This window comes from Talpa occidentalis, unplaced genomic scaffold (assembly GCF_014898055.3).
Source record: "Talpa occidentalis isolate TD23 unplaced genomic scaffold, MPIMG_talOcc4v2.1 talOcc4.5, whole genome shotgun sequence".
Classification (NCBI taxonomy): domain Eukaryota; kingdom Metazoa; phylum Chordata; class Mammalia; order Eulipotyphla; family Talpidae; genus Talpa; species Talpa occidentalis.
In genome coordinates this window covers 74474680-74489866 of record NW_023604861.1, presented here as the reverse complement: position 1 = coordinate 74489866, position 15187 = coordinate 74474680, and the positions used below count along the sequence as shown (strand labels likewise).

At 46.0% G+C, this 15187-nt stretch overlaps 1 protein-coding gene across 1 annotated transcript in view; it reads right to left on the bottom strand.

The window, feature by feature from the left end:
- LOC119258981 (activator of 90 kDa heat shock protein ATPase homolog 2-like) overlaps nt 1–13547 on the bottom strand; it is a 34969-nt gene extending 21422 nt beyond the window's left edge. Inside the window, exons 1-2 of the mRNA XM_037527456.2 lie at nt 13426–13547; nt 11868–12058 (exon numbers count right to left, since the gene is read on the bottom strand). Coding sequence (XP_037383353.1) covers nt 11868–12058; nt 13426–13463 — 229 coding nt within the window. The 5' untranslated portion in view covers nt 13464–13547. The remainder of the gene's footprint in view (nt 1–11867; nt 12059–13425) is intronic.
- Between the last annotated feature and the right edge of the window lie 1640 nt (nt 13548–15187).

The following is a 15187-nucleotide window of genomic DNA, read 5'->3' as shown; positions in this document are numbered from 1 at the left end:
CAGCACTGAGGTTTAACCCCTTGCACCACCAGGGAGGCCCTCACTGGGAAATTTTAATGCCCTATTCCCACCACCAATGAACAGAAAATCAATGAGTAAATAACTGATTCTCAGATTGGTGTAAGACAAAATTTTAATTGCATTTCACAGAAACAGAACAATCCATCCTAAAATTTGTATGGAACCACTAAACACTCCCCAAATAACAAAAGTAACACTGATTAAGAACAGCAGTGCTGAAGACATCATTCTTTCTTATTTAAGCTATTACTGCAAAGCCACAGTAATCAGAACAGTATGGTATTGGCATAAAAACAGACACAGAAATCAAAGAAACAGAAGCCCAGAAATAATCCTACACATATGATCAATTAATTGATGGCACAGGAGTCAAGAATATACTGTGAGGGCCCTCCCTGGTGGCGCAGGTGGTTGAACGCAGAGCTGTGAAGCTGTCCGTAGCCCCTGCAGCGCAGGTTCAATCCCCGCCGGCCAGTGAGAATCCCACATAGCAAGGCAGACCAATCCTGTCTCGCCCACTGCTCCCCTCAGCAGTGTGTTTCGTCAGTCTGCCTGTTCTGTTCCCCGCTCTGTCTCCGGTGAATCCTCTAACCCTCCCACACATCTGGCCTGTACCCCAGTTCTTATATAAATAAAATAAATCTTAAAAAAAAAAGAAAAAGAATATACTGTGAGGAAAAGGCAGTATCTTCAGTCATGTTGGGAAAACTAGCAAGTCACTAGCAAACAATCACTAGCAAAAGAAAGTGGAATACTACCTTACATCATATACAAAAATTAACTCAAAATGAATTAAAGACATGAACATAAGACCTGAAAAGATCTAACTTTACAGAAACAGTAAGTTCCTTGACATCAGTCTTCAAGATGCTTATTTGAATTTGACAGCAAAAGTAAACAAGTGGGACTACATCAAACCATCAGCAAAATGAAAAAGGCAACTTGCCGAATGGTAGAAAATATTTCTAAATCACATATCTGATGATGGGTTATTATCCAAAATATATACAGACCTCATATAACCCAATAGCAAAAAAACAAATAAAATAAATAACCCAATACAATTAAAAAAGGGCAGAGAATCTGAATACACATTCTTCCAAAGACGACATATAAAGAAGTTCCACATAACCAATCATCAGGGAAATGCAAATCAAAATGACAACCTTACACCTGTAGAAGGTTTAATATCAAAAATACAAGAAATAACAAGTGTTGGTGAGGATGTGGAGGAAAGGAAACTCATACCCTTATGCACTGTTAGTGGGATCTAAATTGGTGCAGGCACTACAGAAAATACAGAGGGTCCTCAAAATAAAAACAAAAAAAAATAGAATTATATAATCCAGCAATTCCAGGTCTGGATATTAAACTAAAGGAAAAGAAAGCTATTTGAAAAGGTCTCTACACTGCTATTTTTTTGCAGCATTATTTACAACAGTCAAGACTTGGAAACAGCCTAAGTATCTCTGCATGGATGAATGGATAAAGGAGGCACGAGCTCTACAGCCATGTGCTGCCGAGTGTTAATGCCAGACTGCACAGATGCCAGTGGTCCCAACAGACTGGACCATGTAGCCCAGGTGCATACTAGGCTGAATCATCTAGGCTTGTGTAATTATACTCTATGACATTCACACAATAACAAAATCCTCTCATGACACATTTCTCAGAATATATCTCTATAATATGCAACATGAAATGATACATACACATGAAATGGCATAACTGCCATAAAAAGAAGGAAACATTGCCATTGCAACAACATGGATAGACCCTGAAGATGTTATGCTAAATGAAATAAGTCAAATAGAGAAAGACAAATACGGGCTCTCACCTACATGGAGAATCTTAAAAAAACAAAAACAAAAAAACCACCCAGGCTCATCAATACAAAGAACAGATTGGTAATTGCCAAAGGCAAGGGTTGGGAGCTGGCGTAAAAGATGAACTAGAACAAGGGGTTAAAAGATACAAACTCCCAGAAATACAGTCAGTCAGTCACAGGGATATACAACATGTTGACAATAGGTAATAATACTGTTTCGTATATTTAAAGTTAAGAAAGTAGATCTTAAAAGTTCTCATAATAATAAGAAAAATGTGTAACTATGTATAACGATGGATATTAATGACTTACTATGATCATTTCACCATATCATTTCATCATATTTTACAAATATGAAATCATTATGTTGTACATTTCAAATGTTAGTCAGATCTCAATTTAAGAAAAAAAAACAGAGGAGAAATAAGAGAGCAAGGAAAACAATAGAAATGATTAATAAAACTAGATATATTTTCTTTAAAAAGAAATAAATTTGACAAACTTCAATTAAAAAAAAGACCCAAACAAAATTACAAATGAAAGAGAAGACATCTCCATTAATACCACATAGGTTTCCTTGATGGCCTAGGGGTTAAGGCCCAGTACTATCACCCAAATGGCCTGAGTTGGATCCCCAGCTGAGGAGCTAACCCACATGGCGCAGCAGACCTCTCCTGTATCGCCCGCTGCTCCCCTCAGCAGTGTGTTTCAGTCAGTCTGCTTGTTCTGTTCCCCAGTCTGTCTCTGGTGAATCCTTTCACCCCCTCCCCACACCTCTGGCCTATACCCCAGTTCTTGTATGCATAAGTAAATAAATCTTTATTTAAAAAAAAAAAAAGAAAGGGGTGGGGACATACATCTGCGCCAAGAGGAAGAAAGAGTTGCTGAGCAAGGTCCTGATTGTGATGAGGAAGGCGGCTGCCAAGAAAGACTAATCTCCTGCCATATGCATAAATAAAATCTTTTCAGGAAAAAAAAAATGTAAGGCAAATTACAAGCCCAGTGCTAACATTATACTCAAGAGAGAAAAGACTGGAAGCTTTTGCTCTGAGGTCAAGAAAAAGACAAGGGTGCCACTCTCTCTACTCCTATTCATCATATTGGCAGTCCTAGCCAGAGCCATCAGGCAAAAAAAAAAAATAAGACACCCAAATTTATAGGAAGAAGTGAAACTGTTCTGTATGCAGATGACATCCCTTATATACCCTAAAGACAAAACAAAAAAAATGTTGGAACTAACAAATTCAATAAAGTTTCAGGATAGAAAATGAACATACTAAAATCACTTGAGTTTTATGCAGTAACAATAAACTATGAAAGAAATAAACAATCTCATTTACAATAACATCAAGTACAGTAAAAGAATAATAAATTTAACCAAGGAGGTAAAAAATTTGTGCATTGATAATCATAAGGCACTGATGAAATGAAGGAAACTGAAAACACAAATAAATGGAGTCCATGATTTAAAAGAAAATGCTAAAACGTCCACACCACTTGGCACCTTCCATACATTTCATACAATGTGTATTAAGATTCCGATGGCGGGCCTCCCTGGTGGCACAAAGGGTTAAGTCTGGGCACTATGAAGCTATTGGCAGCCACTGCAGCACGAATTCGATCCCCAGCCAGGGAGCTACCCACATGGCACAGCAGACCTCTCCTGTCTCGCCCGCTGCTCCCCTCAGCAGTGTATTTCAGTCAGTCCGCCTGTTCTGTTCCTTGCTCTATCTCTAGTGAATCCTCTCACCCCCTACACCTCTGTTCTGTACCCCAGTTCTTGTATGCATAAATAAATGAATCTTTTTTTAAAAAAAAGTCTCTACACAAACTGGACAAATTCTTAGACTAATGTAAACTCCCAAGATTGAACCAGGATGAAATAGGTTTGTTTTTGTTTTTTTTTTAAAGATTTATTTATTTATTTTTTATTATTTATTTTATTTTATTCTGGGTACAGTCAGAAGTGCAGGAGGGTGAGAGAATTCACCAGAGCCAGAGCGGGGAGCAGAGCAGGCAGAAGGACCGAAGTACACTGCTGAGGGGAGCAGCGGGCGGCAGGAGAGGCCTGCGCGCCATGTGGGACCCTCGCCGGGTGGCCGGGGATCGAACAGGCGCTTCAGAGGCCGCGGGCAGCTTCGCAGCCCAGCGCTCAACCACTGCGCCACCAGGGGAGGCCCTGTTTTTTTTTTTTAAGGATTTTATTTATTTTATTTTTGTGTAAAGAGTTGGGGTGTAGGCCAAAGGTGTGGGGGGTGAGAGGATTCACCAGAGAGAGAATGGGGAGCAAAACAGGCAGATTTACTGAAATACACTGCTAAGGGGAACAGCGGGCAAGACTGAAGAAGTCTTCTGTAGCTATATGTAGGTTAGATCCCTGGCAGGGTTTGAATTCAGGCCCTTGTGGTGATAGCACTGAGACTTAAGCCCTAGGGCCACCAGGGAGGCCCTGAAACAGACAGCTTAAATCGTCTAATCACAAGCACTGAAACTGAAAGACTATTAAAAAGGTTCCCCAAGAATAAAAGCCCAGGACCAGATGGTTTCACCACTGAGTTCTACCAAATCTATAAAGAAGATCTAATACCCATCTTACTTACACTTTGCATAAAAAAAAAATATCAAAGAGGTGGCCTCCCCTGTGGTGCAGCAGGTTGAGCACAGTGTTGTGAAGCTGTCAGCAGACTCTGCAGCATGAGTTCCATTCCTGACCAGCCAGGGAAATACCCACATGGTGTGGCAGACCTCTCCTGTCTCGCCTGCTGCTCCCCTCAGCAGTATTTTCGGTCCATCTGACTGTTCTGCTCCCTACTCTGTTTCTGGTGAATCCTCTCGCCCTCCCGCACCTCTGGCCTGTACCCCAGTTCTTGTATAAATAAATAAATCTTAAAAAAATCAAAGAGGGTGGGCCTCCCCGGTGGCACAGCGGTTGAGCGCTGGGTTGCGAAGCTGCCCGCAGCCTCTGCAGCACCAGTTCGATCCCCAGCCGCAGGGTGAGGGTCCCACATGGCACGCAGACCTCTCCTGCTGCCCGCTGCTCCCCTCAGCAGTGTACTTCGGTCCTTCTGCCTCTTCTGCTCCCTGCTCTGGCTCTGGTGAATTCTCTCACCCTCCCACGCTTCTGACTGTACCCAGTGCTTGTATAAATAAATAAATAAATCTTTAAAAAAAAACATTTAAAAAAAAAAAAAAATCAAAGAGGGAGACAATCTAGTACCCTGATCCCAAAACCAAACAAAGATAGTACCAAAAGAAAATTAAAGACCAATACCTCTGATTAATACAGATGCAAAAATTCTTAATAAAATCCTAGCAAGCCAAATACTGCAACATATCAAGAGAATCATCCATCATAATCAAGTAGGTTTCATCAGAGGGATGCAAGTCTCATTCAACATGTGCAAATAAATGTCATCCATCAGATAAATAAAAAGAAAGACAAAAATCACTTGATCATCTCTTTAGATACCAAAAAAGCATTTGAAAACACCAACATCCACCTATGATAAAAACCCCCAACAAATGGGAATAAATGGAACCTATCTAAACACCAAAAAAGCCTTATCTGAAAAACTCATAGCAAATATCATACTCAATGGTGAAAAGCTGAAAGAATTTCCACTGAGATCAGGAACAAGACAGGGATGCCCACGATCACTACTGTTATTCAACATAGTCCTGAAAGTCCTAATGAAGCAATTAGGTAAGAAAAGGTCATTAAAGGAATCCAAATGGGGAAAGAAGTGAAACTGTCACTATTTGCAGATAATACACTAATACACTTAGGGAATCCAAAATATTCTAAAATGAAACTTTTAGAAATAATAAATTAATAAAGTGACAAAATTAATACACAAGAATCAGTGGCATTTCTTTATGCAAACAATGTACCAGAAGAAAGGGAAATAAGCAATACAGTTCCTTTTACAATCACATCAAAAAGAATTAAATACCTGGGCCTCCCCTGGTGGCGCAGTGGTTGAGCGCTGGGCTACGAAGCTGCCCACAGCCTCTGCAGCGCCGGTTCGATCCCCAGCCGCAGGCCAAGGTCCCTCATGGCACAACAGACCTCTCTTGCTGCGCCCTTTGCTCCACTCAGCAGTGTATTTCGTCAGTCTGCCTGTTCAGTTCCCTGCTCTGACTCTGGTGAATCCTCTCACCCTCCCGCGTTTCTGACTGTACCCAGTGCTTGTATAAATAAATAAATAAATCTTAAAAAAAAAAAAAAAAAAAGAATTAAATACCTGGGAATAAACTTAACAAAGGCGGTAAAGAATCTGTACAATGAAAACTATGAAACGCTACTGAAGTAAAAGAAGACACAAAGAAATGGAAAGTTATCTTGTGCTCATGGATAGGAAGAATTAACATCATTAAAATGGCCATATTACTAGAAGCAATTTACAGATTTAATGCAATACCTATTAAAACACCAATGACTTTTTTTTAAAGAAAACAGAACAATTATCAAATTTATATGGGACCATATAAATTGAACAGCCGAAACAATCCTGGGAGAAAAGAAAAAAAAAAAAAATGGAGTCATCACACATCCTAACTTCAAACAATATTACCCAGCAACCGTAATCAAAATAGTATGGGCCTCCCCTGTGGCGCAGCGGTTGAGCGCTGGGTTGCGAAGCTGCCCGGCCTCTGCAGCGCCAGTTCGATCCCCGGCTGCTCCCCGGCCACCAGAGGAGGGTCCCACATGGTGCGCAGACCTCTCCTGCCGCCCGCTGCTCCCCTCAGCAGTGTACTTCGGTCCTTCTGCCTGCTCTGCTCTCCGCTCTGGCTCTGGTGAATTCTCTCACCCTCCCCCGCTTCTGACTGTACCCAGTGCATGTATAAACAAAAACAAACAAACAAACAAATAAATAAATAACATGCCTCTATAAAAAAAATAAAATAAAATAAAAAAACAAAATAGTATGACACTGCAACAAAAACAGAAACTCAGACTAATGGAACAGAATGGGAAGCCCAGAGATAAATCCATATAAATACAAACAACTAATTTTTTTTTAGGATTATTTATTTATTTATTTATTTATTCCGCACCAGATGCGCGGTGGGGAGGGGGGTGGTGGTGAGAGGATTCACCAGAGACAGAGTGGGAACAGAACAGGCAGACTGATGAAATACACTGTCGAGGGGAGCAGCGGGCACGACAGGAAAGGTCTGCTGCGCCATGTGGGACCCTCGCCAGCTGGGATTGAACCCGCACTGCAGAGGCTGTGGACAGCTTCACAGTGCTGCGCTCAACCGCCTGCGCCACCAGGGGAGACCCAAACAACAAATTTTTGATAGAAGAACAACAGCCATATAGTGGAGAAAAGGCAGCCTTTTTAATAAATGTGCTGGGAAACACACATAGCCATTGGCAAAAAAAAAAAAAGCAAGACCCATATTTAACACCATAGACGAACATTCACTCAAAACGGATTAAAAATTTGGACATCAGAAATTAAAACAAAGTACTTGAAAGAAAGGATGTCTGCTACAAAGATATCTTTGGGAATACAACTCCAATAGCAAGGAAAATAAAAGTAAAAATAAACAAGTGGGACTATATTAAATAAAACATCATGAAAGCAAAAAGGCAGGGGCCTCCCTGGTGGCGCAGGCTGTTGAGCGCAGCGCTGTGAAGCTGTCTGCAGCTTCTGCAGTGCCAGTTCGATTCCCACCAGCCTCAGAGCAACCCATATGGCAAGCAGACCTCTCCTGTCTCGCCTGTTGCTCCCCTCAGCAGTATTTCGTCAGTCTGCCTGTTCTGTTCCCAGCTCTGTCTCTGGAGAATTCACTCACCCTCCCGCGTGTCTGGCCTGTACCCCGGCTCTTGTATAAATAAAATAAATCTTTTAAAAAAAAAAAGGTAATCTACAGAATGGGAACAAACATTTGCATATGATATGTCTGACATGAGGTTAACCTCCAAAAATGACAAAGTACTTACACAATCCAACAACAAAGAAACAAATGATCCAATTTTAAAAATGTGCAAAGGATCTAAACAGACACTTCTCCAGACCTCCCTGGTGGTGCAAGGGGTTAAAACACAACCTATGACTCTATCCACAACCACTGCAGCACAAGTTCAATCGCCGGCCAGGGAGCTACCCACATGGCGCAGCAGACCTCTCCTGACTCGCCCGCAACTCCCCTCAGCAGTGTATTTCAGTCAATCTGCCTGTTCTGGTCCCTACTCTGTCTCTGGTGAATCCTCTCACCACCCCTCCCCCCCATGCTTCTGGCCTGTACCCCAGTTCTTGTATGCATAAATGAATAAATCTTTAAAAATAAATAAATAAACACATTTGGCCTATGGCCTATACACATATGAAAAAATGTTTAACATTACTTATTATAAGAGAAACGCAAATTAAAAAAAACAGTGAGGTACCACCTCACCCCTGTGAGAATGGCCCATATAAAAAAGAACACAATTAACAAGCGCTGGCAAGGTTGCAGTGAAAAAGGAGCTCTCTTCAACAGTTGGTCATAATGCAAGCTGGTAGAGCCCCTGTTGAACGGAGTATGGAGATCTCAAGAAAATAAAAGTGGAAACTCTGTTTGACTCATCAATACTGCTATTAGGTATTTACCCAAATAACACAAGAAATCCAATACAAAGAGATCTATCTACACCTCTGTACATAACAGCACTATTTACAATTGTCAAATCATGGAACCAAAGCAAATGCCCTTCAACAAATGAATGGACAGAGAAACTGTGAAGTATATAGTCAAGGGAATATTACAGAGCTGTGAAGAAAGATGAAACAGTGATATTTGGCACAAAATGAACAGATCCTGAGGTGATTATGTTGAGTGAATTCAGTTCAAAAAGTGAAAGAGAGATTTCTGATGGTTTCACTCATTTGCAGAATAAAAATACCTAAAAAGGGCCTCCCCTGGTGGCGCAGCGGTTGAGCGCTGGGTTGCGAAGCTGCCCGCAGCCTCTGCAGCGCCAGTTCAATCCCCGGCTGCTCCCCGGCCACCGGAGGAGGGTCCCACATGGCGTGCAGACCTCTCCTGCCGCCCGCTGCTCCCCTCAGCAGTGTACTTCGGTCCTTCTGCCTGCTCTGCTCCCCGCTCTGGCTCTGGTGAATTCTCTCACCCTCCCGCACTTCTGACTGTACCCAGTGCTTGTATAAATAAATAAATCTTAAAAAAAAAAAAACCAAAAAAAAGTTAAATTCAGGGCCACCCTGGTGGCGCAAGGGATTAAGTGTCAGCACTTTGAAGCTATCAGCAGCCACAACAGCATGAGTTTGATCCCCGGCCAGGGAGCTGCCCATATAGCACAGCAGACCTCTCCCGACTCACCCACTGCTCCCCTCAACAGTGTATTTCAGGTATAAAATGAGAAAGTTCTGGGAGTCTAATGTACAGCACTGGGACTGTAGTTAATAATACTATATTGCTGGGCCTCCCGGTGGCGCAGCAGTTGAGCACTGGGTTGCAAAGCTGCCCGCAGCCTCTGAAGCGCCGGTTCGATCCCCGGCTGCTCCCCGGCCACCGGAGGAGGGTCCCACATGGCGCCCTCTCCTGCCGCCCGCTGCTCCCCTCAGCAGTGTATTTCGTCAGTCTGTCCGTTCTGCTCCCTGCTCTGGTGAATTCTCTCGCCCTCCCGCACTTCTGACTGTACCCAGTGCTTGTATGAATAAATAAATAATCTTTAAAAAAAATAATAATAATACTATATTGTTTATTTCAAAGCTGCTAAGAAAGTAGATATTAAAAGTTTTCACACACACACACAAAACTGTAATAGTATGAGGTGATGGATGTGTTAACTATTGTAATTATTTCCCAATATATACATACACAAATCATCACACCCCGTACCTCAAACTGTCATAATGTTATAAGTCGATTTTATTTCAATTAAACTGGGGGAAAATGAAATGAAATGAAATTTTAATTAAAAAAAAAAAGTCCAGAATTTTGCTTCCTTCCACTTATGGGACTCGCTTCTAGAGGAGACAGACTGAGGGTTAGCCCTGCTCAGCCTGTGCTCCGGCTGCTGCATGACGATGGCTGGTCTTCTCTTGCAAAGGGCTGATTGTTGCTTTGAGGTGAGGAAGACGGAAGAGAACGAAGCCATGAACTTCCTTGGAGAGCCCTCAGAGCCCTGTCCTGTGAGATAAGAAGGGGACTTAAGCCAGACCCCACCAGGAGTCAGCCAGCAGCAGTCAATGAAGGAGCAACTGAGAGCAACCCCTAACCAGAAGGTTGTGTTTCAAGGCAGGAGTGAATTGCTTTTGATGCTTGGACACTTCCCTGGGCTCTAGCCTGGCTGTCAAGGTGGCCACCAGGTCCCAAGGTCAGCTTATTGGGCAGCTCTCCAACCCTAACTCACAAAAGGAGCTGACTCCAGGGTTGAGGCCCAAATGTTAAAAGAGCACGATTCCCTAGAAGCAGTCCTCTCCTCCTCTTCCTTTTCTCTTTTATCTTCACCTCTGTGGTTATTTCAGAACTACTTATTTAGCATATACTGCCTACCCAGCCAAGACCTTGGCAACACACGTAAAATGAATTCATTCAACACACACACACAATGTTCTGTCTCCTCTGTCTCCTCCCATCAGTGGAAGGAAGCAAAATTCTGGACTTTTTTTTTTTTTTCAATTAAAATTTCATCTCATTTCATTTTTTCCCAGTTTAATTGAAATATAATTGACTTATAACATTATGACAGTTTGAGGTACAGGGTGTGATGATTTGTGTATGTATATATTGGGAAATGATTACAATAGTTAACACATCCATCACCTAATACTATTAGTTTTTTTTTGTGTGTGTGTGTGAATTCATTGTGTGAATTCATTCAACACACACACACAAATCAATCAATCCTTGATGATGAGACCCAGAGAGTGAAAACCACCCAAATGTCCATTGACTGATGAATAAACAGAATGTGCCATATCTGTGCAGAAAGACTATCATACAACATAAAAAAGAATGAATCACGCTACAAGACGGGTGAATCTGAAAACACAAGGTTCAATGAAAGAAGCCAGTCAGAAGATCACATACTGGGGCCTCCCTGGTGGCCTATGGGTTAAGTCTCAGCACTATCACCACTATAGCCTGAGTTCGTTCCCCGGCTAGGGAGCTACCCACATGGCGTAGCAGACCTCTCTTGTCTTGCCTGCTGCTCCCCTCAGCAGTGTATTTGAGTGGATCTGCCTGTTCTTCTCCCCACTCTGTCTCTTGTGAATCCTCTCACCCCCTGCACCTCTGGCATATACCAAAGTTCTACGCAAAAAAAAAATAAATAAAATTCAAAAAACAAAACAAAATTTCTTAAAAAAAAAAAAAAAAAATCACATACTGTGTAATTTCCTTCCTATGAAATGGCCAGAACAGGCAAACCCTAGAGATAGAAAATAGATCAGTGGTTGCCTGGGACTGATGAATAAAGGCTGGAAGAGCAATGAAAATATTCTAAAACTGATGTTAGCGGTGGCGACACAACTCTGCAGATACCAAAAACCACTGACTTGTACATTTTAAGTGGGTGCATTGTATGGCATGTGAATTACAACTCAATAAAGATGATGATTTTATAAGTCCCTGCCTGCCCTGACAAAAGGGGGAAAACAGAAAAATAAAATGTTTAACCATAAAGAGTATAAAACTATCAGTGCTCGGGAAAGAAAAAGCAGGGAAGGGAGACAATACACATGGAGTCTGCAATAACAGGTTGCAGACAGGGGCTCTTACTCAGGGCAAAGATCCGAAGAAGCCAGCAGGGAGCCACCTGGAAAAGTGCTCCAGAAACTCTAGTGCACCAAATGCCCAGTAGAAAAAGCTCAGCAAAGAGCGCTAAGTGGCTCTAAGCAGCACCAGGTGCTGTGAGAAAGGACCTCCCCAGGGCGAGAAGAGCACCGCACTACCATGCCAATTCAGAGTTGCAGAGCTTCTGAAAATATTTGTTGGGTGACTGAATAAGTGAATCAACCCACTCCACCCCAAACTGCCCCCAGCTCTACCCGTTCCAAGTCGTTACCTTTCCAGCCCATTTTGATGTTCCACTCATAGAAGAAAATCAGCTTTCCTTTGCGGCTGCTACAGGAAGCCTCACCTTCCACCTGCTTGAGCTCACTGACCTCGCAGCGGCCAGCTTCATTCTCTACCACCAGGCCCACCAGGAGCTCATGGAACTTCTCCTTGGACCAGCTGGTGGCATCTCGCTCTGTCCTGTCAGGGAACCAAGGGCAGAGCCATGAATGGAGGCCCAGCTGGTACCGCCGTGCCCAGCCTGGGGCTTCAGGTTAATGGCCAGGTCTAACCCAGATCAGCTGATTCCTCTAAAGCAGCTTTGAGGAACCTACTATCCTCAAACTTTCATGCTTCTCAAATTAGTGCTCTACCAAATATCTTTTAGACCTCCCGTTCAGTTCCTTAAGATATTATTCTCCACTATGTAAAGTAGTGTTTTGCTTTTTCTAAAAAAGACTTATTTATGCACACAAGAGCTGGGGTGTAGACCAGAGGTGCAGGGGAGGGGAGGAAGGGGGTTGAGAGGATTCACCAGAGGCAGAGTGGGGAGCAGAACAGGCAGATCTACTGAGATACACTGCTGAGGGGAGCAGTGGGTGAGACAGGAGAGGTCTGCGGTGCCATTGGGTCAGCTCCCTGACATTGGATGGAACTGTGGCTGTGGATAGCTTCATAGTGCAGACACTTAACCCTCTGCGCTACCAGGGAGGCCTAAAGTAGTACTTTGAATTAAAACACATTGGTTTACTTTGGGGAAGGGGTGGGGGGGTCTAACAATCTTACCCACTGGAAATGTGCAAAGCCTAGACCATGTAAAAAAGCAGTAATAATGGAAATAATTTTAATCATAAAGCAGCTAATCAGGCCTCCCTGGTGGCGCAAGGGGTTAAGATGCAACCTATGAAGCAATCTGCAGCCTCTGCAGCACGAGTTCAATCCCCCAGCTGGCCAGGGAGCTACCTGCATGGCGCAGCAGACCTCTCCTGACTCGCCCGCTGCTCCCCTCAGCAGTGTGTTTCAGTAGATCCACCTATTCTGCTCCCCCACTCTGTGTCTGGTGAATCCTCTCACCACCACCACCCCCCCCCCCAACCTCTGGCCTGTACATCAGTTCTTGTATGCATAAATAATCTTTAAAATTAAAAGCAACTTATCAAGTGTTTTCACATATAGATTCTCTCATGCAATCTTCCCAAATAATGTTCCCATTTTAGGGGGTGGAAACAAAGTTGAAAAAGGTCCCTGATGTGTCCATGGTGACAGGGCTAGGAAAGGTCAGGCCACGGTTGCCCCAGGAAATGAGCCCCTCCAGACTACCGGCCCTCTCTGCCCTTTAGGTCATTACTTCGGGTACTAAGGTACTCGACCCTCAGAAGAGCAGGGCAGAGCATCATTTCCAAAAGTGTGGGGGAACAGGGGGTGGCAGAAGGCAGCCCGTACTCCAGGCGAGGTACAGCAGGGTGGGTAACTGCTTCAAGCTCCCGGAAGGCAGGGCTCGCCGGAGGCGCAGCAAGCTCTGTGCAGACTCAAGCCCAAACGCTGGACTTCCACCACTACGCACTCACCCAGGCCCTTCTAGCGCCCTCTGAACTCCCAGAAACATCGGGGGGGGTGGGGGGATAGGGGCAAGGTCACAGAAAGTCACAAGCTGAGGAGCAGTCGGGGCGCGGCAGGAGTCAGCGCGGGGCTCAACCCAACTTTCAAGCACGGGTCAGGAGGTCCCGGCGCGGGCGCGGGTAAGATCCCGGGCGTCCAGCCCCAGGGGCTCCCACGCCAGAAGGCCGCGGAGAGCAGCTGGGGGGCGGGGGTCCCCCGCGCTGTCCCCACCCTCGCCCAGCCCGGGGTCCCCGCGGCCGGCCGCTCGCTGGGGCGCCGCCCCGTCCCGCCCGGCGGCTGGGGAGGAGGCCCGGAGGCCGCAGCCCGGCCCGGCCCGCGCCCGGCGCACCAGTGCCAGTTGTTCACGTTGGTGGCGTCCGCCCGCCGCTCCACGATCCAGCGCGGGTCCCCCGGCCCCACCTGGCCATGTCTCTGCGCGGCGGCGCGGACCCCGCCGAGAACAGGGGGGACCGCAGCGCAGGAGGCGGCGGGGCGGCTCAGGCGCCGCAGTTCCCGGCCCGCGAGGCTGAGGACTGAGGGTTCGCGGTGCCCAGAAAGTGCCAGAAATCCCTCCTCCTCCTCACCGCCCCGCCCCGCCCCGCTGCCCGGGAGCCGGCGCCCCACCCAGTAGTGAGACGCCTGGGCGCGGGGCGGGCGGGGCGGGGCCCGGGGGCGGGCGGGGCGGGGCCCGGGGGCGGGGCGAGGCCCGGGGGGCGGGGCTGGTGGGGCGGGGCCCGGGCGGGGCGGGGCGGGGCCCGGGCGGGGCGGGCCCGGGGCGGGGCCTTGGCGAGGTGGGCTTCCCGAATGGCGGGACAGAGCGGGCGGAGGTTGGAGGCCGGGGCGGAGAGGGCTTATGGGGTGAGCCTAGAGGCCTAAGTGTGGGTCTGTGCGGTACTGGAACAGGGCGGAGGGGTGTTCCCGGAGGTCGGGACCCGGCTGGCGGCTCGCAAGGGCAGGTGCCCAAAAGGGGAAGCCTCGGCACCCTCTTAAATGCCGAAACACCCCTCCAGGATTCATCATCGCTGTGACGATTATTTCCAGCGCGAGGAGCGGATGGCGAGTGGCGCGCGGGCCGCGTGTACACGCTGACCGGCGGCGTTCTGCGGGGTCACCCCGGACCTCGCTGTGTCCTGGGAGTCCGGCCCGCGGCCTCAGTGACCCTCTTGGCTCTGCCACCGACCTGTGAGGCGGGAGCGCAGCCGGCGCGACGCCGTCCCTCCTCCGAGCACGCGCTCCTCAACCACGTTTATTTTCCATCTGCAAGTTCCTGCAGAGGTGGTGCCCGATAGCTCGCCCCTGGACTCCGGTCTCGAGCCTTCCAGCATCTGTACGAGTAGCACGAGCTGGCCACTTCCCAGGGGCTTCGGGAACCTTTACACTTTAGCCATGTCGTGGTCCTTTACAGATGACGAAAGAACATGATTGAATTCGCATATTAGTGTAGCCTGATGCGATTTTACAAGCGTGTGGTTACTATTTAACGAATTTTCACCTTCTAGCAAAAACTTTGCACCAACTACGTGGAAGATGTTACTAGGGTGTCTGGAATTTTATTTATTTATGGTGAATCTTTATTTAGCAGGGGTAACCGGTATGACAAGGGTGGAAGGACCCAGCTGTTTCTATTCATCTGTGATGACCTGTCTTTTGCCTTATCAATAAAATAAGCTAGCTGGTAGAAAACATTGCCTTCATTTACTTACGGAGTTAGTACATTCCGAACTCATTTTC